The 21,216-nt window shown below is 52.9% G+C and overlaps 4 protein-coding genes across 5 annotated transcripts; 2 read left to right on the top strand and 2 right to left on the bottom strand.

The window, feature by feature from the left end:
• The first annotated feature begins 633 nt into the window (after positions 1-633).
• eef2kmt (eukaryotic elongation factor 2 lysine methyltransferase) lies at positions 634-2,548 on the top strand. The gene is made up of 8 exons (XM_029254284.1): positions 634-824; positions 950-1,012; positions 1,236-1,316; positions 1,413-1,514; positions 1,612-1,745; positions 1,827-2,071; positions 2,157-2,306; positions 2,396-2,548. Exons 1-8 carry the CDS (start codon positions 708-710, stop codon positions 2,494-2,496), a joined length of 993 nt encoding a protein of 330 aa, XP_029110117.1. The 5' UTR covers positions 634-707; the 3' UTR covers positions 2,497-2,548.
• alg1 (ALG1 chitobiosyldiphosphodolichol beta-mannosyltransferase) lies at positions 2,531-6,466 on the bottom strand. Of its 2 annotated transcripts, none has more exons than XM_018764666.2 (12): positions 6,072-6,461; positions 5,896-5,973; positions 5,691-5,794; positions 5,462-5,610; positions 5,277-5,366; positions 4,543-4,781; positions 4,405-4,443; positions 3,949-4,008; positions 3,754-3,864; positions 3,551-3,665; positions 3,382-3,457; positions 2,531-2,872 (listed from the first exon to the last, which is right to left on the bottom strand). In XM_018764666.2, exons 1-12 carry the CDS (start codon positions 6,370-6,372, stop codon positions 2,711-2,713), a joined length of 1,524 nt encoding a protein of 507 aa, XP_018620182.2. In that variant the 5' UTR covers positions 6,373-6,461; the 3' UTR covers positions 2,531-2,710. The 2 variants fall into 2 exon arrangements, 1 of the variants encoding a protein (XP_018620182.2); XR_001966660.2 differs by having other exon boundaries at positions 2,664-2,872; positions 4,317-4,443; positions 6,072-6,466.
• Positions 6,467-6,884: 418 nt separating this feature from the next.
• On the top strand, positions 6,885-10,669 carry c8h16orf89 (chromosome 8 C16orf89 homolog). Its single transcript, XM_018764667.2, has 8 exons — positions 6,885-7,319; positions 8,178-8,330; positions 8,410-8,560; positions 8,828-8,945; positions 9,051-9,213; positions 9,339-9,443; positions 9,984-10,073; positions 10,161-10,669. Exons 1-8 carry the CDS (start codon positions 7,157-7,159, stop codon positions 10,262-10,264), a joined length of 1,047 nt encoding a protein of 348 aa, XP_018620183.1. The 5' UTR covers positions 6,885-7,156; the 3' UTR covers positions 10,265-10,669.
• On the bottom strand, positions 10,505-19,859 carry ift70 (intraflagellar transport 70). The gene is made up of 19 exons (XM_018764665.2): positions 19,680-19,859; positions 18,361-18,426; positions 17,890-18,099; positions 17,734-17,790; positions 17,376-17,511; positions 17,042-17,146; positions 16,502-16,630; positions 16,364-16,413; positions 15,319-15,471; positions 14,920-14,985; positions 14,512-14,565; positions 14,220-14,285; positions 14,050-14,126; positions 13,740-13,950; positions 12,674-12,745; positions 12,301-12,404; positions 11,619-11,697; positions 11,033-11,162; positions 10,505-10,899 (listed from the first exon to the last, which is right to left on the bottom strand). The coding sequence occupies exons 1-19, from the start codon at positions 19,731-19,733 to the stop codon at positions 10,763-10,765; spliced, it is 1,956 nt and encodes a 651-aa protein (XP_018620181.1). The 5' UTR covers positions 19,734-19,859; the 3' UTR covers positions 10,505-10,762.
• Positions 19,860-21,216: the final 1,357 nt, after the last annotated feature.

Below are 21,216 nucleotides of genomic sequence, written 5' to 3'. Positions count from 1 at the left end.
GTCCTTTTCAGTGTGGTAAGGTGTAATGTGGTACCACGATATGAGAACTCGGAGACAGGAGGGCTGCTCCTGCAAAAGCGCGGGGACAGCGATGCCACACTTGGGCTCCCTCTGATAACTGCGTCCCTCCCATGATGATAAAGGATATTTTGGCAGTTTGCTGAGCAATCCACACCCATAATGGTTATACTGATCTAAAAGCACATCTGCAGGCAACGATACAAAGACATAAGTTGTATGCAATAATAATTTGACATGCCTCTTGCAACCCTGGCCTCACCCTACCAAATAATAAGTACATACATGGAATAGAAACTGAACGGAAGTTAATAAAATACAAGCTATTTCAACTAGACAAAGGCAAAGTAATCTGTCCACAGGAAATGATTAAAAGTATAATATGACTGTAGGATCATGAAAGTATAACACAACGCTTAATGCCGCCTAAATAACAATATATAGTCGTTCTCTGGTATATTAACTGTTAGAACGGATTGGCCTTACTAGCTTATTCGTGTCGAGAATTCGACTACATTTCCCAAGATGCACCAACCCCGGCGGAACTCTCTCACGCCATTAAACCCATGTCAAAACTCTATTTCCCAAGATGCACACGTGTCGGTTCAACTGCATTGTGGGATATTCTCTCACGCCGAGCGCTTGTATTCTTACGAATCCTTCAGTTTCCACAGAAGATACGGGGGAAAATGAGCGACAGAGGAAAACAGGGTGACAATGTGCACGATGCTGCTAAGAAGAACATTTTGGCTGAGTTCCAGGCGCTCTTCTTTGCCATGCGCAGTTTGTCCTCGTACCCGTGGCACGTGAGTGGCTTTGAGCAGTTAGTTTGTACGTAAAAACGCGAAGAAGACGTTGCTGACGTAACGTTGTGGCACGTCGCGAGTTGATGGGAACGATCGTTGATAAAAAGGCACTTTTCTGCTTTCAGAGCTTTGAAAGGGCGCTGCAGAGGGCGGACTCATCCCAAATATTCGTGGAGCTGCTCGAGAGGGTAATGAACATTGTTGTTAGCACAGTTCACTAGTTCCCTGGTCCAGTTTACTCTGTCTGTGTCACGTGTTCATACACAGCAGCAGGGTGATTTACTGGAGCTCAGTGAGAGACTCGGTCAGACCCACACCCTCCTGGTTCCACGCCTGTGCCCTCAACCGTTGCGCCACCTGCTGTTCCGACCACGGCGTCACTGCAGCGTTGATCACGTGTCTCTTTCACAGACCTGCCTTCATCCGGTGTGCCAGAAGAAACCCCCGTCCGCTAAATACAGGAGACGCTTTCTCACGGAGCTCATCAAGCGGGTCGGCGCATCCTCATCGCGTTCCGCATGTTCCTTTTTCGTCGTCGACTTGTGTTTTTACCAACACGTTTGTTTCGTCTTGTTTCTCAATCCACAGCATGAAGCAACAGCGTCGGAGCCTCTAGACGAGCTCTACGATGCGCTAGCCGTAGTTTTGGCCTCAGAGGAGCAATGCGTGTGCTACAAAAGCTACTTCCTGGTACAGCGTCCACATGTTCATGTCCGCTGAGGTGGACGGGTGTCACTTGGATGAATGGATGAATGGATGGATGGATGAATCCTGTGCTGTTCTCCAGCCAGCAGGGGGCGCTATCACCCTTGCCGAAAACGAAGCCACCATCTCGGAGGGGACCACTGGAATGGTCACGTGGGAGGCGGCTCTCTACCTGGCCGAATGGGCCCTGGGGAACCCGCAGGCGTTCCAGCACAGGTAGCTGACGCTGCGAAACCGTTATTTCGCGGGTGGTTTTTTGTATCGAAGACGCATGCTGAGACCGCCACCCCCACCCAGGGTTGTGCTGGAGTTGGGCAGCGGAATGGGCCTCGCCGGCGTGGCCGTGTGCCGTTCCTGCCACCCCAAGCGCTACACGTTCAGCGACTGCCACCCTGGCGTGCTGCGGCGACTGAGGGACAACGTGAAGCTCAATGGCCTGGAGGACCCCGGTGGCCCTCGTGTGGCCGTCGAGGAGCTGGACTGGGGGGCCGTCGCTGACGAGCGGCTGCGGGACCTCCGGCCGGACACGGTCATCGCTGCAGGTGCGAGCCCCTCCATCGGGCAGTAAGTAAAATGAATAGAGGTGCCTGGTGCCAACTGACTCTGCGTGCGTGTGTGTGTGTGTAGACGTGGTGTACGACCCGGATGTCATCGACACCCTCGTGTCTCTTCTGCGCCGACTCTTGGCGATTCCAGTCCTGACCCGGCCCTCGGACATTTACATAGCCTCAGCCGTCCGCAACCCCGACACGTACGCTTACTTCCGGAGGCAGTGCGGTAAGCGAGCGCCGAGATGAGCCCCTCGTCCCGCCCGCACGTGGCACGTTAGCTTCTGCTGACACACACCATGTGCCTTTCGTCTGCAGGCAAGGTGGGGCTGCGGCACCAGGTCCTCACGGAGCCGGTGGCTCGGATCTTCCCCTACAACAGGACCTCCGCCATCGAGATGATCCGACTGCATTTATGAAATAAACCTCACGCGTCACTTTATATAAAAAAAGGTTTTATTTACACTGCAGACATTCAAGTGTGTTTTCTGTGCAAATCCTGGGCCTGGTCTTGCTGCAATGAGCAGAAGTGACCGTTGAGAGCGTCAGGACGTGACCTCCAGGGTTTCCGTCACGCTTCCCAGGGATGTTAGTGCGGCACCCCGCTGTTACCACGCACTGTTCCTGCCCCCCTCACTCCTCCTTAAGGTGCTGCTGCGTACCGCCGCCCCCGGCCAGCAGGGGGAGCACAGTCTGGTCCCAGCTCTCGTCCCACCTCTGCTGCCCGCTCTCCCGCAGAGTCTTCCGGAAGCGGGCAAGTCTCCCCTGTGTCTGGGGGAATTTCCACAGCAGCTCCTGGGAAGGGTAACAGCACCATGAGGAGGGTTTATATTTCAAGGGCTGTGATAAATGCTCCATTTTTACTGCATTACTGTAAACATGATGCAAAATGTACATAATTGGCAACATACAATGTAAAGCGACTGATCCTGATTTACCCGTTTATACAGCAGGGTAATTCTTACTGTACCAGTTCAAAGCAAGTACCTTGATTAAGGTCATTCATAGCAGGAGGTGGGATTCAAACCAGCAACCTCTAGCTCTGAAGGCAGCAGTTCTAACTACTCTGCCCCCTTCTGCCTTTATTCTGTGTTTTTTATATGGTCCTACAAACTAGCAAAAAGCCCCATCCCCAAACGTGCTACCACTGAAAAGCACAGGCGGTCTTCAAAGGAAACGTCGTCTGTGGAGGACAAAGATGAAAACTTGCGCCTGTGGAAGTTATTCAGTGTCGCCGAGAACGCAGGACACCTTGCACAATAGATGCTGAATTGTGAGTGAATAAGAACCGAAACGCTGCCCACCCTGAGCTGCTGGGCAAGCTCTTCCGCGTCCTGGAACACGAGGCCGTTCTCGTCGTGTTTCACCAGCTCGTCCAGACTGGGGGAAGAGGGAGACGACGTGGTCAGGCGGGTCTCGCAGGAGTGACGGCGACAGCCAGCGTTGTGGTAACGGAGCCGGCCGCCAACTCACCACGCGAAGTGCACAGCGCACACGGGGAGACAGCAGCCAAACATGTCCACCACCTTCATGGGCAGGTCCAGGCCGCTGGAGGACTTGTGCAAGCAGACGCCGAGGTCGGCTGATCCTGTCGCGGCCCAGAAGAGCCGGTGAGCTTCTCTGCATCCCGTAACCGCGGCAACAGCGTGACCGACGCGATACTCCCCCGCACTTACCGAGCAGCATGGGGTAGTCCTCAGCCTCCAGCCACGGGGTGCAGATGTGCACGTGTGTGAAGTTCATTGAGTCGATGATGCGCCGGTAGTGCTCCTTCTGGGGCCCCTTCCCTGCAAGGCGGGTCGAGAACCGAGCGAGGGATCAGGAGCAGTTGCTCACACGGGGAGTTCACCTCAGTTGCGTGAGGGCCCTACCTGTGATGACGCAGACCAGTGATGGCAGTGTGGCTCCACCCTTCACAAAGCCCTCGTATGCTGTTAAACCAATCAGATCAAGGGGAAAGTCAGCTCCCGACCAAGCAGAACCCTGAAATCAGCTTAAAGGTCATGAGTTCAAGTCCCAAGAGGTGCTGCTGTAGGAGTGTGACAGGGTGTTCAAAGTCCAGTACGAAAACATTGGAAGGAGAAGACAATCATAAAGTAATAAAATGGCAGTTATTTAAAATTTCCCCTCCGGTCACTTCATCCATTGTGTTATTTTATGGTTCGCAATTAGAATTAAAAGTCAATAATGTTTGGATGAGTGACCCAGTGTATGTAGTGTATCTAGCAGTCTAAGTCACCTTGGTGAATAAGGTGTGTGGGTAGATAACACTACAGAGAGTTCACTGGAAGTCGCTTGGGAGAAGCGTCGGCATAAACAGTCGTTACCCTTGAGTGCCTTCAGAAGAACCGAGAAATCTTCGTCTTCTGCAGAGGACAATAGAGACGGTGAAAATCACACCAATTCCCTCAAAGGGGAAATGTAAAAAAAGGAGGGCTTTCCTCTTTGGTACCGCGGGTACCGACCCGTCCAGCTGGTGCTGCTCAGCAGCAAGGCAGGTCGTCCGGCAACGGGGGTCACGAGGCCAGTGGAGGGGTCGCGCTCCGTGAAGGCGGTCCGCTCCACGTCGTCTCGGTCCGAGCTGCCGTCGCACGAAGTTCGGAACGGCGAGTGAACTTTGCTCATCTTCACCAACAGGCTGTGCCGCTGCTCCGGGGTGGCCTCCCGAAACAGGGCGGGGGGCCTGTCGTACAACGTCGTGGCCCTGCGTGAGCACCACCGCACACACATGTTCTCACATCTGAGACGCAACTCGCCTTCGACAAGCTGAATGTTTACAATACGGAACAGACCGAAGGGCGTCGTAACTCGTTGAGCCAGTAACTCCAAAGTCACTCTTCTTAGTAAGTCTGAGCTGATAAAGGGTTAATAATTGAGACATCCCAGGACTATTAATTGCCGGATTCTCTATTTAACCCGAACACAGAGGAACAGCAGCCGGGAGCTGTGAACGGGAGTTGAATTGGGGCGGCCCCCACGCCACACTGTGTGCTCTGTACTGCCATCTACTGGCTCAGAGAGTAAACACAGGAAGTGCGGTTGTAGAAAACCGAACGGTGAAGAAAGTCCATTAAAACTGGACTGGGAGATGTTTGCATATTCAGAAATTCATAACTCTACTGTGCCAGCGCAGCTGTGGGTAAAACTACGGCGGTGGAGCACTGTGTCGACGGGCCAGTCGCCGCACTCCGTCACTCACTCGATGCCCCAGTTCCTGCTCAGGTCGTCCTTCATGGCGTTGGTGACGCACAGGTTCTCGCCGGAGAGGCGGCCGAAGAACTTCTCGTACCTGTGGGAGGGGACTCACAGGATTCAGTTGATCTCTCTCTCTCTCTCTCCCCCCTTCTCTCGTTCTCGAACCCGTGTCTTGGCGCCGTCACTGACCGCTTGGCGAGCCGGACGATGGGGTGCCTCTCGCCGTGGCTCAGTGCCAGGATGCTGTAGCCGTAGTTGTGCCAGTCGATGACGAAGCGGCTGCCCCGCAGAGCACACGCCAGCCAGGAAATGGCGATGCTCGGCAGTCCCGGGGGGTTCTGGGGGGAGAGGAGGGAGAGATAGTTACCCCACCTCATTAAGTATGCATCATCAGTCAAAGGACGGGGGGGGCACTGACCTGCAGGAGGAGATGTGAAAGGGGCTCCATCCTCAGCAGCACCCAGAGCAGCTGCAGCGACTGGAAGACCACCTTGGTGGGGTAGCGGAGCACTGGGGGGGCGGCTGTAACACACACACACAGGCCAGACTTCAGCGCTTTATCACTTCCAGGATGTGCGTTTTCTCACTCCTGCGTTCAGAGCTCCGCCCACACACACACACACCTGAGAGCCATTTCACCTCTGACAGGGGCACGATCTCGATCTTCTCATTCCCACTGATGTCCTCGTGGGGCTTCGTCCCTGCGGGTACAGACGCGCGTGTGTACGTGCACGAACAAGGTCACATGATTGGCGGCGGGAGTGTGTGTGTGTGTGTGTGAGTGTGCTCGCGAGTTTACCCAGGTATCCCACGAAGGACACGCTGTACCCGTGTCTGGCGAGCGACGCCGCGTGGTACTGCATGCGCGGACTGCGCCCGACGTCGCCCAGCACGAGCACGCACGCGCGCTTCCCCGACGCGCCGCCGGTGCGCCGCGAGCCCCAGGTGCGCGCCAGCAGGAGCAACAAAAACAGAGTCGCGAACGGGAGGAGGAGCGCGCAGCAGCGCGGGTCCATCGGGAGAGGCGGCCACGGCGAACAGAGTGCGGCGACCAGCAGCAGCAGCAGAATGACAGCGAGCGCCGTCGACACGTCAGCCATGTTGTCACACGTGACTTGCAGCGCCACGCCCCTTAAAGCCACAGCGCACTTTTCTCCCCGAGCGCCACGCCCCTTAAAGCCACAGTACACTTTTCCTCGGCCGCCCGTCACCGTTTCGGACAAACCTCGTCCAGACATGTGAATTTAATAAAACTGTACAACAATACGTCTCTTCCACCGTAACAATCATTTGGCTAAGGGTTTAGCTTTTCTTCCACGGAACGTTTAGTGTTAAATCGCTTTTTTCTTAATTTTTAGGCTTTATTTTTTATTTTACTACATCATCATGGCATGCACTGCAGTAAATACACTAAATAAATAATTCAGCCTAATTGCCGGGCAATTTTTAAGGTCTGTTTTTAACAGATTCCTTATAGCGATGTTTGTTTTCAAATTAGTGAGTGTTTAAGTAACTTCTTGAATAGAACTGGACTGTGTTGTCCGAGAGTGAAGAGTAGTGAATGACTGGAATGCTAAGTGTGTGTGTGTGTGTGTGTGTGTGTGTGGTGTATTGTTACACCTCCCCTGAGCAATGGAGGAGCCCCAAGGACACACGTGGTTTGGGTTTCACATTGAGAGCTGTGCTCACTGTCAGTGTTTCTCAGAGCAGCCTGTGTTGTGTGTGTGTGTGTGTGTGTGTGTGTGTGAGAGAGAGACACTGTGTGACATCAGTGTGTGTCACTGAGTGTGTGGCCAGTTTATATCAACTGTGTTCAGTGTGCGAGGACAGTGTGTATCACCGAGCGTGTCCAGCGTGTGATCGGTGGGAAGACCCGTGGAGAGGATGCTGCCCCCCGTCCTGCTCCTGCTGCTGCTCAGCTGCTCTCCAGGCCACCAGGAGGCTGTGGATGAGCTCCTGAGGAGCCTCACCGACGGCCTCTCCTTCTTCCAGAACCACTTCACACACCTGAACCTGGACGGTGTCTTCGGATACATTCTCCTTCATGGTAAGGGCGCCTCCAACTTCTCGCCATCAGCTCTCGCTTCAGAACCCAGCAGCTTGTCTTCTGCGATGCAACAAAATCACTGCAGTTCAGTGGACATTTTTGAGTTTATGTTCAATGGGCTTTTGACAAGTTCGGAAAAGATCACGAAGTACAACGTAGGACAACAAGAGGTGCTTTTGTCTTCCCGTGAACCGTTTCTCTGGAGAAGCTGAACTTTCACGGTGACCACAAATTTCCACATTTATTTTCATTCCCTCATCAATGAAAGAGTTATTGCAGACTTCCAGAGCTCTTGGGAATGGCGAAAAGAAACGGCATTATGTCAGCAGATTATTTCCCTGTTTTAACAGCAGGGAATCTAGTAAAGGTGTCTCTGCATTTCGGTGCTTATTTCATCATTTCTGCACTGCGTATTGCGCAACATCCATAGAAGATATGAAAACAGTTTGCGTGCAGTATTACTGTGACACTTTTTGTCTCCTTATTTCACTGTATTAAAATAATTAATTTCCTGAAACGTCTATTCCTGTGTGTGTGTGTGTGTGTGTGCGCGCGCATGTTTTATGATTTACCATCAGACCACCTGGAACTGGAACATTTCCGCTGTTTTTTTTCTTGCTCATGTTTGATTGTTTCACTGTTTCAGCAGCAATTAAGGTGGCAAAGTGCGAATCCATCTCCATGTTTTCCCACTTCTTTCTGGATCATTTTGCCGCTTCAAACGCTTCGCTTGCATGTTTCCGTAACTGGCTCAAGCTCTCCCAGGACCTGTGAAGTCCCAGAGTGTGAAAAGCCAACATGTCTCTTGCTCTTTTCCCTTATGTAATGTGTCCATGTCCTGCTGCTGACCTGGAGCAGCGCAGCTCAGGGGGGTCGTCCAGATGTGGCAGGACACGGAGCTGGCGGGGGACCCTCAGATACTCGCAGCTGCAGGCCTGGCCGCCCGCCTTGAGGAGAGCCTGCCGGAGGCGCTGCGGGCGCTGCAGGACACTGAGCCCAAGTACTTCAGAGGTACCGCAGGAGACCCCCGCGTTCCCAAGGCAGCGGGACGTGATCCCACGCCGACGATCACGCGTTCCATGCTTTGCAGAGTTCGAACCCTTGATGGAGGCGGCTTTCTGGTCCGTCCCCAACGAGTGGAGCACCACGGACCCGGATCTGGCCTACTCCGCCTTCCGAGCCACCGAGTGTTACGACGAGCAGCTCAGCGACAAGTGCATCACCCTGCTCCTGGGAACGTGGTACTGCACCCAACCTCCTGCTCACTATGTGTTGAGTTTGCATTTTCTCCCTGTGCTTGCATGAGTCTCCTCCAGGTGCTCTGGTTTCCTCCCACAGTCTAAAGGCATGAGCTTTAAGCGAACTGCGTGTCTATGTGTCACTACCCTGGATCGGTGCCTCCAGGATAGGCGCTGGCTCTCCATGACCCTAAACTGGACCAGTAGTTACTGATGATGGAAGGGTGTTTGGACAGTTTCCATGACATTTCTCCTGTCTTCCACGACAAGGAAAGACAACGGTACTCCGTGCATTGTGACCAAGTCCTGCAGGGACATGATGACGCGGTTCGGATGCCCCCACTACTCCTTGTCCCACCAGTTGCTCTACTTCCTAACTGGCAAAATGGTAAGACCGACACCTCCGCAGTCTTTACCGTGGTACGTCCTACAGTCCTGTCTGTGGTTGTATCGCTGTGGACGTCCACCTTTGGCTTCTTCTCCTGTGTCTTAGAGAGGATGTTCTAACATCCTGCTTGGTGAGAAGAGGGAGTCGCGTGTGAACCTCACCGACCAGGACTACCGCAAGATCTTCTGCTCAAACATGATGAAGAGCAACAAGGAGATACTGAGCAACGGCTTCCCACACCAAACCCGGGACATCTTCATAGAAAACAGTGAGTGACTCCCCCCACCCCGATTTCCTCCCCATTGCTGGGCACCTCGGCGTGATTCTTGGTCGCTGGGGATTTGTTCCCATGGAGAGTGTGGAAACAAGTGTGCGTCACTCATTGTTTTCCAGTAATGCTGTGTGGCATCGCCGGCTTCGCCGACTTCTACAACGCAGACTGGCTGCGGCACATCCTTCTGTGGCAGGACCCCGGTGTGGGCTGTTTCGGCAAAGACGGTACGGTAACGAGTCGACTTCTCTAGGTCTTCAGACCCATAACACGTGGACTTTCTCTAGGTCTGCAGACCCGTATCAGGTGGACCTTCTCGAGGTCTTCAGACCCGTAACAGATGGACCTTCTCTAGGTCTGCAGACCTGTATCAGGTGGACCTTCTCTAGGTCTTCAGACCCGTAACAGGTGGACCTTTTCTAGGTCTGCAGACCCGTATCAGGTGGACCTTCTCGAGGTCTCCAGACCTAGACCTCATTAAGATAACCACCATGCCACCTGCTGCCTCAAATCACCTGAACTTTAACAAACTGTGACAAATTGATCCCTAAGTGATAGAAATGCATCTTTACAAAATCAGCACACGATTCTGTGTTGCTTCACTCTCATTTATTCTGCTGTGATTCAAGCTCAGAGGAAAATGGAAGAAATATTTGAACAGCTGTAACCCACTGAGAAGACGTGGGGTCAAAGAGAGGACAAGGAGCTGGAAACCCACTTAGGACGAACGAGTTCTAACGATGTCTTTGTTTTTCGGCCGTGCGCAGAGGAGGACATCTCCCGAGGCCTCAGCAAGGAGCTGCTGGAGACACTGCAGCTTCGCAGAAGGGTGAAGAGGAGAGAAAAAACACTACAAGGTTCAGATTTAATAAAAGAAAAATTTAAGTGAAAATCAGCCCCCCCCTGCCCGGTGATGGATAAACACTGGGATTGTTCCCTCACAGATGGCTGTTCGAGTCACATGACGGGCGTGGCGGTGAGCGCACTCGGAGGATACCTGCATCACTACCTGGCAGAGCAGGACATCACCAAAAGGCCCCTCCCTTAAAGAAAACACGGGCGATGCTCACATTCCAAACTCTGTTATCCTCCTGTACATCTGCATGCGCAACCATGCTTAGAAATGATCGTCATAAATAGCCATTTGTGTCACTTGTGCAAAACCTGTACAAAAAATAATTAGAAATATAAGAAGCTCATTTCTACTGTGTTTTTTTCGGAAAACGGCACCACATCAGTCGAGGTACCGTGCAGACCCGTCTCCGTTTTCGTCGAAGAGAGGGATGCCGTTGTTTGGAGCGTCCATGATGAAAAACACGTGGAGCGGACGGCTCTTGAACCCGCGTCCCCTGGGGAGGTAATGAGTGCGCAGCCGTTGCGAAAGGTATGTGGAGCCCTGGTGCCGCTGAGCAAAGCGCAAACAACTCTGTGCGTGTTTGGTGGGCAAGTCGTGACAGGAGGCCGCTGATCGGGGGTGTCCCTCGGGTCCCCAAGCCACCCCCCCACCCAAAGTTTGAAGGGCTCGACCGTGGTCCTGGCCTGTGGCCTACTGGTTCCACCCGATGATTTCATAGATGAGCGCTTTGAGCAGCCGTGCCTCGTACGTGACCGTGTTCCTGCCGATGTGCACGCGGTCCTCCTGCAGCGGCTGCTCGATGATGGCGGGAACGTTCCTCCCGTACACTTCGGAGAGACGGAACACATCGATAAACCACACGTGAAGCAGCGTCCGCAGGAACAGCCCCGCAGCGGGGGGGCCCTTGTCTCCTTCAATCTCAAAGGGAAGGGAGGTCCCCGTGGCAGATGTGGGACGTACCTTCGCAGTGATCCAGGAACTGAATGCAGTCCTGCACCACGGCGTCCCGCAGCATGATCATGTGCTTAGACATGTTCTCCAGCAGGGACAGGAAGCATCGCTTGGCGTAGAACCACGTGTCCGTCCCGAGCTGCGAACCAACAAGAAGCACGTCAGTGACAGGCGGCAGGAAAGAGCACCCAAACGGAAGGGGAGGGTGAGACCGCCTTCGTTCAACTCAGTGCCCCCACACTGACATCATTTACAGTGTCTGGTGTTCCTGGGTGTCGGTGATCAATAACAAGCTGATGAACACTGAAGGTGTCCACGGGCGAACCGGTCGACAGTCGCTCTGCGCTCTGTTTTCATTGATTTTAAATTAGTTTAAATTTCAGTGAAGCTCAACGTTAATACAAATACTGAAAGAGTGTCTCAGAAATTTTATCGTTTTATCATTGTAGGAGTTACAGCAACGGGACTTTGGATGGTCTGCGCACTCTGTGCTCTACGTGCCAACGCACACAACGAGAGTTAAGACAGGGTGTCGCTCTCTGTTCTGTAGCGCTCTCCTCTGGAAGGGATGGCGGCAGAGAAGAAATCCAAATACCTTCTTATTGTAGGGGTCCAGACTCTTGATCACACGGGAAATGCCAAAATCATAGTTCCCTTTGGCACAGTACAGGGTCCTGTGGATACAGGGAGCGGATTACAGCACCTGGCGGACTCACTGAGGATCCCACCTGCTACAGTAAAGCAAAGCCCCAGCGGGGAAAGGGCCTTGTGTCAAGGGTTTGACTGATTTACTGTTCCATAATTACACACAAACCCACTGTTTTGAACCTTACTAATTTTCAGGGGAAATTTTAATCTGATGCTTTTCTTCAGTGATGTTCGTAGCAGAGAAGTAAGACAGAAAATACACAGACGAATGTGGCAGACGGCGCAGCACCAATTTTTGTGGCCGTTTGGAGATCAGGAGCGAAACTGGTTTGAAAAAGATGGGTTTTGAGACCCCAAGTAAATGGTTGGAAGGATTCAGCAGCGCTGAGTGACAGAGGGAGCTCATTCCACCACATCGGAGGGAAAACGGAGCAGGAACACTAAGTGGCCAGAGGTGGAGGAGCACAGCTTCTTGCTGGAGTTTAGGGAGTGACCAGGCCCTGCAGATATCGGGGAGCAGACCCTTTGACTCAATTGTACTCGGCAGGAAGTTCCCTGTTAACCCAGGTGTCCCGGTTTTTTAGTGGCCACAACCGAGACACCTTTGCGCCTTGTGAAGCACGGCTCACCCAATCACAAGGTTCACGATGCACAGGTGAAACACTTTCTTGTCCGGGTCTTCGTATGAAATCTGTTCCTCCTCCTTCTCGATCTTTCTCATGAGGTCCTCGGCCTGCGGTGAATGAAACCGTCTTTCACGTTGGCAAATATTGAGGAACAGCAGAATATGCTCCGCGTCACGTAGAGGAAGTGCTTTCTTTTTTTATATTATAACAAATCTGCTTGAGGTTCTCGGCATCTTTAGCACACGAACTGGAGTCGTCATGCAAAACTGAACCATGAGAGCTCTTCTGTTGTTCTCCCGGAATCGAGACTCGGGGACTCATCTTGACTCGTGGAAAATCCTCACAAGTTTCCCCAAAGAAACACAACGTCACTTACCTCCTCATTCTGGCTGCTCATGATGTAGGACACACACAGGTTGGCCAGCACAATCGCGCTGACGTTGAGGATCTGAGGAACAGGAGGGAAACGGCGTTCAGTGTTCAGGAAACACCCTTGACAAATCGCAAACTCTGCTTGAGGTGCTTGGTTCGAATCGTGACCGAGAACACCTGCGCGCACACACACACACACACACACACACACACACACACGCGTGCATAGCGATCAAGCATGTTACTCAAAGGCAGCAAAGAAAGCACACCAAGAATCACACAAGGAAGTCCCATGCAGCAGCTGTGCAAACGGGCCGGGGGCGGCCGCTTTACCGAGGGTTTCCTTCGGCAGGGACAGTCCTGAATGCTACACTGTTCCAGCTGGATGGCGGAGGAATGACAGGAACAAGAGATACGGAGACTCCGGGTTACTGCTGCTCAACGGGACAGTCGGAGAAGCATAAGGCCTGCGGGTACGAACCGACCTGGCTCTTCTTGTGGTTTGCCAAATAATTTCTGCGCTGAGGACGTATGTTGTGTTAAAAATGGATTTCCGTGTCCAGGGGAATTAGCGCTACTTAGAGGAGCGGTGTGGAACTGCACGTAGTCGTCTGATACCTTTTTTTTTGTGCAAAAAGCCAAACTCAAGCAAGGATTTGAAGTGTAACGAAAGAAATAAACAAGACTTTTGAAGAGGCACTAAAATTCATCAAACTCTAGGCTGCGTGAAGCTGCTGTGGGAAAAATGTGGACGGCAGCACTTCGCTCTCCAGGTAATTTGGCACGGCACGAGGAATGTGGAACAAAAACAACAAAACGCAGCAGGAGCCCCCATAAAAGCAGTTGTCTCAGCTTCCCTGGGGTTACAACCCGCCCTTCCATTCTCAGCCATTTGTGAAAGGAAATAACTGGAGCGTTCTCAAATTTGCTTTAGCATTTTCCTTTCGAGAATTACATTATCTTAATTGTAACGGCAAAGCAGTTAGGGAGCCAAAGGAAATGGCCCAAGGGAGTCTATTAAAGAGCCAGAAGTGAAAAGGACTGATTTTGTCCCCCTCCGGGGCCCTTACGTTGTCATAGTGCTTCTTGACGATGGGCTCGTAGAAGCCGATGGCCTCCTTGTACTTGTTCTCCTGCATGAAGAGGACATGGGCCACGTTGAGCTTCCACGTGTCGTGCTCATTGCAAAACTCCACAGACTTGCGGAAGATCTTCTCCACCATCTGGTAGTTCTCCCGGTTCCAGTAGATCTTGGCCTGAGCCATCAGGACAGGGATGTACCTGAGAGCACAGGAGGACAGGTAGGGGTGCGATGGGGCACAGAACTAAGAAGCCCAGCGGGATTGAGGAGAAAAACTCGATAAACAGTATTTTCCTCACCTCTCGAGAACTTCCTCGTAGTCCTGAAGTGCCTTTTTCAGAGCCTCGTCATCGCGGTTGTGTCTCGCCTCCTGGACCTAGAGGAGTGGAGAAAGGCAGTTCGGTGAAAGACCTCAACAGTCGCAGGGAACTGGCCACTGGGATCATTTCCAAAGCCCGAGACACTCCACCTGCTTGGTGAGCTTCCGGAGCTGTTCCACAAGCTTCGCTGCCATCTCATCGAACTTCCGAAACGCCTGCATCAGCGCAAAAGAGTGAGACTCGTTACAGCGTCGTGATGAGTTAAATACTGAGGGCAACTGCAACTCAGAGTTCGTTCATGTGCAAATTACTATGAATGATTTTACACCGGTGAGTCATTTGGTCATTTCAAGAACTGATCAGTCACTGGCTCAGGTGTGTCTCGCATGATGCAGATGACATGGTAACAGTTCGGTGATGTTGAAACAACACTAAAATTACCTCTTCGGGTGCAGTCTGACACGTGATCATGGCATCCAGGAAGTCGTACAGATACTAACGACGAAAGAAGACGACAAGTGTGAGTATTTCAGAAACTCACAGCTTTGGGTGTAAGGCATAAGGTACAAGCGACTGCTCTGGAGTGAAAATGCAGGCTATTTATTCCTACAGTTCTAAGACACCCAGTAATGCTGGTACATTTATGACCTGTTGTTCCAGTATTTCTTTATTGGAAGTATGTTTTCAAACTATTGCGGACGCAGCTACAGTGGCCTAAAGATGTCCCCTATGGTCAGAGAAGCACACGAAAGCAAGGTGAAGTGGGACATTGCACAGTGAGGAAGGGGCGGCCGGACAGATGGACAGTGGCTCCTGCTCCCGAGGAACAGGAGTGACTCGGCTCCTCACCGGAGAAAGAAACTTGTACGTCAGATGAGCGTTTTCAGCCAGAACGTCTGCAGCCAAGTCAAAGTACTGGAACGAAGAAAAGCAAATCACAGAAGAATCTGATTATTTCCATGAAATCACAACATTTCCCCCAAAAAGTCAGTCTGTCTCGGTTATTCGAGACACACCAAGGGCTCTTTCTCAAGCGATGACCTCATTCAGAGAACCCTGACCGCAACACCACGGTAAAATGGTGTTCGTGGAAAAGCACATTCCATATTCCCCTGGCTCTGCTCATCTGACTCATGGGGCCACTAGGCTACGGCGTACTGGTGTCAGGGCAAGGACACGGCGACGCTGCAACGGATGGACGGTCGCAGGTGCGATGTCTTGTCGAGCGAGCGTGACGGGTCCAATCACCTCGTATTTACAGTACAGCAGCAGCAGGTTCCCGAAAGTCACAGGAGGGAACGGGTTCTGCTGCAGCAAGAAGGCGAGCTTCTCAAAGCCCTCCGTGGGCTTGCTCTCCATGTTCATGAGGGCCTGGTTGTGCAAGGTCACAGGGTCCAGCTCCTGCATCCACCACAGAACAGAAAGATCCAGTTAACGTGAAACCAGCACCCGGGCAACTTTTCCCTCCCTTTTTTCCCGCCCAAATCGTTAGCTAAACACATTTTCCTGCATGTGCCACTAGGTGGCAGTGTCCAACCACACACTGCTGTCCACAGTCCTTTGACAAACTCTACCTGCCTGGGCCGTCGTCATCCCACTTTTCTGTCGAGCAGGATCACCTCCGCGCATAAACAGCACAAAGGGTTCGAGCTTTAATATTCAAAAATCTATTGAAGAGGGCAGCTGGTAGTGTACTGGTTAGAGGACCTGGCCGGGTCACTGTCCTCCTGGGCACCGGGTGACCAGCGTTACGCACAGAGTAACACCCTCGGTGTGTAAACACCATACCCTTGGCGACAGGACCAGACTCTGGCCGTTCGCAAGGAGAGGATTCTAAAGAAGCCGACGCCCCTGGAATTTTCCACTCATACACAGCCTCCCTGGAGAGGGTTCTCCGCAGCTATAACACGATTTCACCACCACTGGGCTGTGTGATGAATGTCGATTGCTCTCCGAGATAAGGTGTGCGAGAGCACGCTGGGGGGGCGAGTGACGGCACCGAGCGTGTGCAGACTCTGAACAGAGACTAAATCAATCAGGTGCGTCGAGGGCGAGCCGAACAAAACTAATTCGCGGGCACATTCCTCGTATCGGGTGTAAACACAGGGAGGAAAAACGGTCATCCCTGTAAGACCAATGGAGGAGATAATCTCCCTGGTGACAGATCCCCTTTTTTCATATCCAAAAATGCCTTATAGAAATGAGACCAAGGAGATACGATCGTATCTCCATGTTTGATACGCAGGATGTTCACATGAATCAGGCAGGATGGCCTTGCTGAGCAATGACCCACCTCCTCCGACCTGGGGGGCATGTCTGTCAGGGCCTCCTGGGCTGCATCATCTAGGGGAGGGGGACAGATACAGTTTAGGTGCACGGGGCGGGTGTGCGAGGTGCGGGTGTGCGAGGTGCGGGTGTGCGAGGTGCGCACAGTTCTTCAGCTGGTACTCAATAGCTGCCTTCAGGTTAAAAGCCTCGATCAGCGCTGTTTCGTGGAGCACCAGGGTGTTGCCCACACTCCTCACATCGATGCCCTCCGTTGTCATGCCAACACTGAGCTCTGGAAACATTGTAAAGGGGGAAAAAAAAGAGTGCAGTGTGTAAAAATCCATCGCCAAAATCCACGCCATTTCAGTAAGCGGTCCACCGCATGTGGAGAATCGACAGACAGTGGGTGTGAGTTTCTGTTATGGAAAAGGAGCAAAAAAATAGAAGAAAGTTCACAGCTGATGAAAAGTGAGGACAACAGAACTGTCTGCGGCAGCACGAGGGTTTCAGAAGCACACGGCTCCTCATTCAGGGTCCTTCTGATGAACTTTCGAGTGCGGCCTTTAACGGAAATCGCTCCGGTTAAATATGCAAATGCTGCGATTCACCACGAATTCGTGCAGACGTGGAGCTCGTATGAGACACCGCTCTGTTCACCGTGCCAGCTTGGGTTGGGCTGCCCAGGTCGGCCTTCGCCGCTCACCTGGATGGTCCCTGATGCCGCGGTCGATTATTTCTCCAATGTGTTTCAGCGCCTGCGGGTACATCTTCAGGCTGTAGTAACAGAGGGCGATGTTGTACGCCAGATCTGCGGGGGGAAGCGCAAAGAAGAAGTCGGGAAGAAGAACCGCGGCTCCGTCCACGTGGGACCTTCCGAAGCGGGCGGGTGGACGGCGAGCTCAGAGCGCCACGCCGCAAAGGCCCCGCGTCGCCCGTCCAAACCCGAGGAGCGCAACAATTACTACCCTGCGCTTGTCTCGGTCACTCCTTCCACTGCGCAAATAAGGGCACGTCAGAGAGGCGCCGGGTCCGCTTACCTGGACGGAATCCCACTATCTGCATGGAGCCGATGAACTTCTTGCAGGCGTCTTCGTACTCCCCCTCTTTGTAGAGCAAACAGCCGAGATCCACCTCGTAGTCCGGGTCATCGGGGGGCAGCTGCTCCACCAAGCTCTGGAAGAACGGGAGCGAGGCCACAGCCCCCAGGGGGCGCGGCAGTTAGGGGCGCCGATGTATTGTTTCGGAAAGCCTGCAGTTTTCAGCAAAGGGCCCTGCTCTTGTACCCACGATGGAGTGAGAAGATGCAGTACAACAAAGTGGCCCTGAAGTCAATAAACGCATAACTGGGAACACGGGCCGGGAGGACCGGTTATAAAATGAGCTTTTCTCCATTACCTTGGCGCCAACAAAGTCTTCCTCTCCGTATTTAATAGCAGCCTGGAGTTTTATCATCTGTTACGGAAGTAAAGAAAGAAACGCATTTGGACCGGGCCACAACGACCCCGTTTCCCTGGGGAGGTGCAACGGGCACAGAGGCGCGCGGACGCTGACCTTTGTGTGGGAGCCGGGGCTGTCCAGCAGGAAGGTGGCCCTCGTGGCCTCGGGGAACGCGCCGGCGCCGTACAGCGACTGGGCCAAGTACAGCTTGTACTCCTCCACCTCCGGGTGGAGCTGGCTCAGATGCTCGTAGCACTCGGCGGCGTTGGTGAAGTCCTGCACGTGGTAGTAGCAGTAGCCCAGCAGGGAGAGCGCCGCCCTCGACTGGTGGGGCACGGGGGTGGGGCACAGCGCACGCGTGTTTTATTGACACAGACCACGCTGTCATTTGCAAAACCATGATTTGCACTCTGAGAACTTATGCAGCGTCTCAGAATATTAGGCTCCAGCTGTGGCCACGTAGGATCACTGGCTGGAGGCTCCGCTCCGCTCGTTCACACAGACACCGGTCAGACGCTGGCGTGTGTGTGCGCGCGCTATATTTTCGTGGGAGAAAGGAAACGTGAGCAGGACAGCGGGTCTCACCTTGTGGTGTTTCTGCAGTTCGTTGCTAAGGATGTGAATGGCCTCCCCATGGCGCCCATCTTTAATCTGGGAGTGAAACAGACAGACCATGAGCAACGAGGGGTGGGTGGATGGATGAATGGGTGGGTGGATGGAGGGATGAGAGGATGGGTGGACGGATGGGTGGATGGACGGGAGGGTTGTTGGATGAATGGGTGGTTGGGTGGATGGATGGATAGGTGGTTGGATGGATGGATGGGTGGTTGGATGGATGGATGGATGGATGGGTGGTTGGGTGGATGGATGGACGGATGGTTGGGTGGATGAATGGGTGGGTGGTTGGGTGGATGGATGGATGGATGGTTGGGTGGATGGATGGATGGATGGGTGGTTGGGTGGATGGATGGGTGGATGGATGGATGGATAGGTGGTTGGGTGGATGGATGGATGGATGGATGGATAGGTGGTTGGGTGGTTGGGTGGATGGATGGGTGGATGGGTGGTTGGGTGGATGGATGGGTGGATGGATGGATGGATAGGTGGTTGGGTGGATGGATGGGTGGATGGGTGGACGGATGGGTGGATGGACGGGTGGATGGGCGGATGGATGGACGGGTGGACGGATGGACGGGTGGATGAACGGGTGGATGGATGGATGGATGAGTGGATGGGTGGTAGGGTGGATGGATGGATGGATGGACGGATGGATGGGTGGATGGATGGATGGACGGATGGGTGGATGGGTGGTTGGGTGGATGGATGGGTGGATGGATGGACGGACGGATGGGTGGGCGGATGGACGGGTGGGCGGATGGATGGGTGGATGGGTGGGCGGATGGGTGGGCGGATGGACGGGTGGATGGGTGGGCGGATGGACGGGTGGATGGGTGGGCAGATGGATGGATGGATGGATGGGTGGACAGATGGACGGGTGGACGGATGGATGGATGGGTGGAGGGAGGACTGCTCATAGTGCACTGGTTAGTGCTGCTCCCTAGGGACCCAAAGGTTGCAGGTTTGAATCCCCACTCTGGCTGACACCTCCTTCAACAAGTTACTTAGTCCGAATTACTCCGGTAGAGTTCCCCAGATCATGAATAAGTAGGTAAAACGAACAGTGTAAATGATAGGGCTGGTTGGAGCACAACAGCTGCGCGAGCCACACGTCGTTGGTCTCGAGATGAAACATGCAGTAGGACTGCTAACTGCCCCAAACGAGGGCTAGTGTGGATTATCACCTTCCGCAGTCCGAAAAACAGACTCGATCTATAAACACCCACCTCCGGACCCCTCGCGACCCGTCACGAACTGATCGTTAGCTCCACGGCTAACACACTCACCATTTTGTACACAGTGGCCGTGTACTCGCCGTCTTTTATGGTCGTCAACGTCATGTCTTATAAGCAAGTAGCGCGGCGCAGATTATTCAAAGAAAATCGTCACACTTTTCTCCCTGTTTATCTATGAACACTCATGATCCGGACCGTCAGAGACGAGCCGCTGACAGCTTGAACGGTACGGCTGCGTTACCTAGCAACGATCCCAGAAGCGGAAGTCGGACCGGAAGTGCGGGCCACTGCTCCTCTGCGCTGATCCCAGATCGGATTAACGCGTCCAGCGCCAGTGCTGCCTGTTGGAAAGGGAATTCAGCACTAAATAACTTTAACTCTTTTAACAGTTTCTCTCAGCTTTTACTGCTTGAAGTTTCCCACATGTTACCTGAATTGTTGTGCCCGATGGTGTAATTAAGTGAACTTTTAAGTTTGATAGAGAACTACTTCATTTGTACCAATTTGAAAAACTGAGGCATTTATATAATATAATATGGTAGTCAGTGAGTGATGAAGGTATTAAAGGTATTTACAGTACGCCTACATATGGTAATTACCCGCAGTACCCAACAGCAAGGGTTGCTGGGATATGTACATTAGTTGTGCAACCGCGGCGGGGACTGTGAGGAACCATGAAGGGGTGAGCACCTGCGTGGTTATGTAAAATCATGGTGTGAGGAGCAGGTCCGTGAGGTATGGGGGTCATGACATTATACTGCGCATTTAAATAACTTTTCTTATTCAGAGGAACGGTCCCTCATCTTTCAATATCTTGTTAGTGACCAACAAATGTTATCAGAGGGTGTTGGAAATGGGTAGGGTGAGTGCCATGCTTTTGAAGCTGCTCCCCTATTCCATGGAGCCACTCTGGAGGACAGATAGAAGAATTGTGACTGTTCACATCTTTGACCCCTTCATGTTGGCCACTGGACGGAGATGCTTTTCAGTTCATCTGCATCTTAACCTTGCAGGGATGGACGGGTATAGCCACCCGCCGGTGTATTTTACCTTGTGCAAGGCAAAAGGCTACGTATTTTATCATGGTCAGTCTCCCTCCTGCCATTTGTGTCTTGGTCAGGGACACACCGGAAGAACTTGTAAGACTATGAAGTACCAGTGATGTTTGGAGAGAGGCCACCTGGCCAAGGACTGCGTAGGCCCCCGCCGCTGTACCCAATGTTGGGGGGAAGATCGTCCTGCAGCTGCCCGCAGCGAAAGCCTACCTATGCCGGGGTGGTGCGGGCAGAGACGGTGCCGACGGGGGACGGTGTGGAAGCCCAGCCTTCATCTGGCAGTGCTGCGGAGCAGCTGGGACCAGCTGCGGGTGCTGAGGTAAGAGAGCAATTGTCCAAGACCAGTGTGGCACGGTGTCCTTCGTCACCGGGCACTTCTGGGGGGGTCCCAGGCCGAGGAGGAGAGAGACACACCTGGTCACACGGACATTTCACGGGATTGTCATTGGAGCCCAAATCTGTGCTCACTACAACATCTGTACAGTATGGTATACACTACCCATCAAAATACACATTCAAATTTAAAATAAATA

The sequence above is a fragment of the Scleropages formosus genome, chromosome 8 (genome assembly GCF_900964775.1).
Source record: "Scleropages formosus chromosome 8, fSclFor1.1, whole genome shotgun sequence".
Taxonomy (NCBI): Eukaryota; Metazoa; Chordata; class Actinopteri; order Osteoglossiformes; family Osteoglossidae; genus Scleropages; species Scleropages formosus.
Note: the sequence above shows the minus strand (reverse complement) of the source record. Positions and strands in the feature narration are given on the sequence as shown.

Coding starts and splice junctions, on each gene's coding strand:
- c8h16orf89 (XM_018764667.2), top strand. CDS start 7,157: ATGCTGCCCCCCGTCCTGCTCCTGCTGCTGCTCAGCTGCTCTCCAGGC. Junction 8,561..8,827: donor ACCCTGCTCCTGGGAACGTG/GTACTGCACCCA, acceptor TTCCACGACAAG/GAAAGACAACGGTACTCCGT. Junction 10,074..10,160: donor GAGAGAAAAAACACTACAAG/GTTCAGATTTAA, acceptor GTTCCCTCACAG/ATGGCTGTTCGAGTCACATG.
- alg1 (XM_018764666.2), bottom strand. CDS start 6,372: ATGGCTGACGTGTCGACGGCGCTCGCTGTCATTCTGCTGCTGCTGCTG. Junction 5,974..6,071: donor GTCCTTCGTGGGATACCTGG/GTAAACTCGCGA, acceptor CTGTACCCGCAG/GGACGAAGCCCCACGAGGAC. Junction 5,367..5,461: donor ATCGTCCGGCTCGCCAAGCG/GTCAGTGACGGC, acceptor CCCCTCCCACAG/GTACGAGAAGTTCTTCGGCC.
- ift70 (XM_018764665.2), bottom strand. CDS start 19,733: ATGACGTTGACGACCATAAAAGACGGCGAGTACACGGCCACTGTGTAC. Junction 12,746..13,739: donor TCAAGAAGCACTATGACAAC/GTAAGGGCCCCG, acceptor CCTGTTCCTCAG/ATCCTCAACGTCAGCGCGAT. Junction 11,698..12,300: donor ATCGTGAACCTTGTGATTGG/GTGAGCCGTGCT, acceptor CTGTATCCACAG/GACCCTGTACTGTGCCAAAG.
- eef2kmt (XM_029254284.1), top strand. CDS start 708: ATGAGCGACAGAGGAAAACAGGGTGACAATGTGCACGATGCTGCTAAG. Junction 1,317..1,412: donor TCACGGAGCTCATCAAGCGG/GTCGGCGCATCC, acceptor CTCAATCCACAG/CATGAAGCAACAGCGTCGGA. Junction 1,746..1,826: donor CCGCAGGCGTTCCAGCACAG/GTAGCTGACGCT, acceptor ACCCCCACCCAG/GGTTGTGCTGGAGTTGGGCA.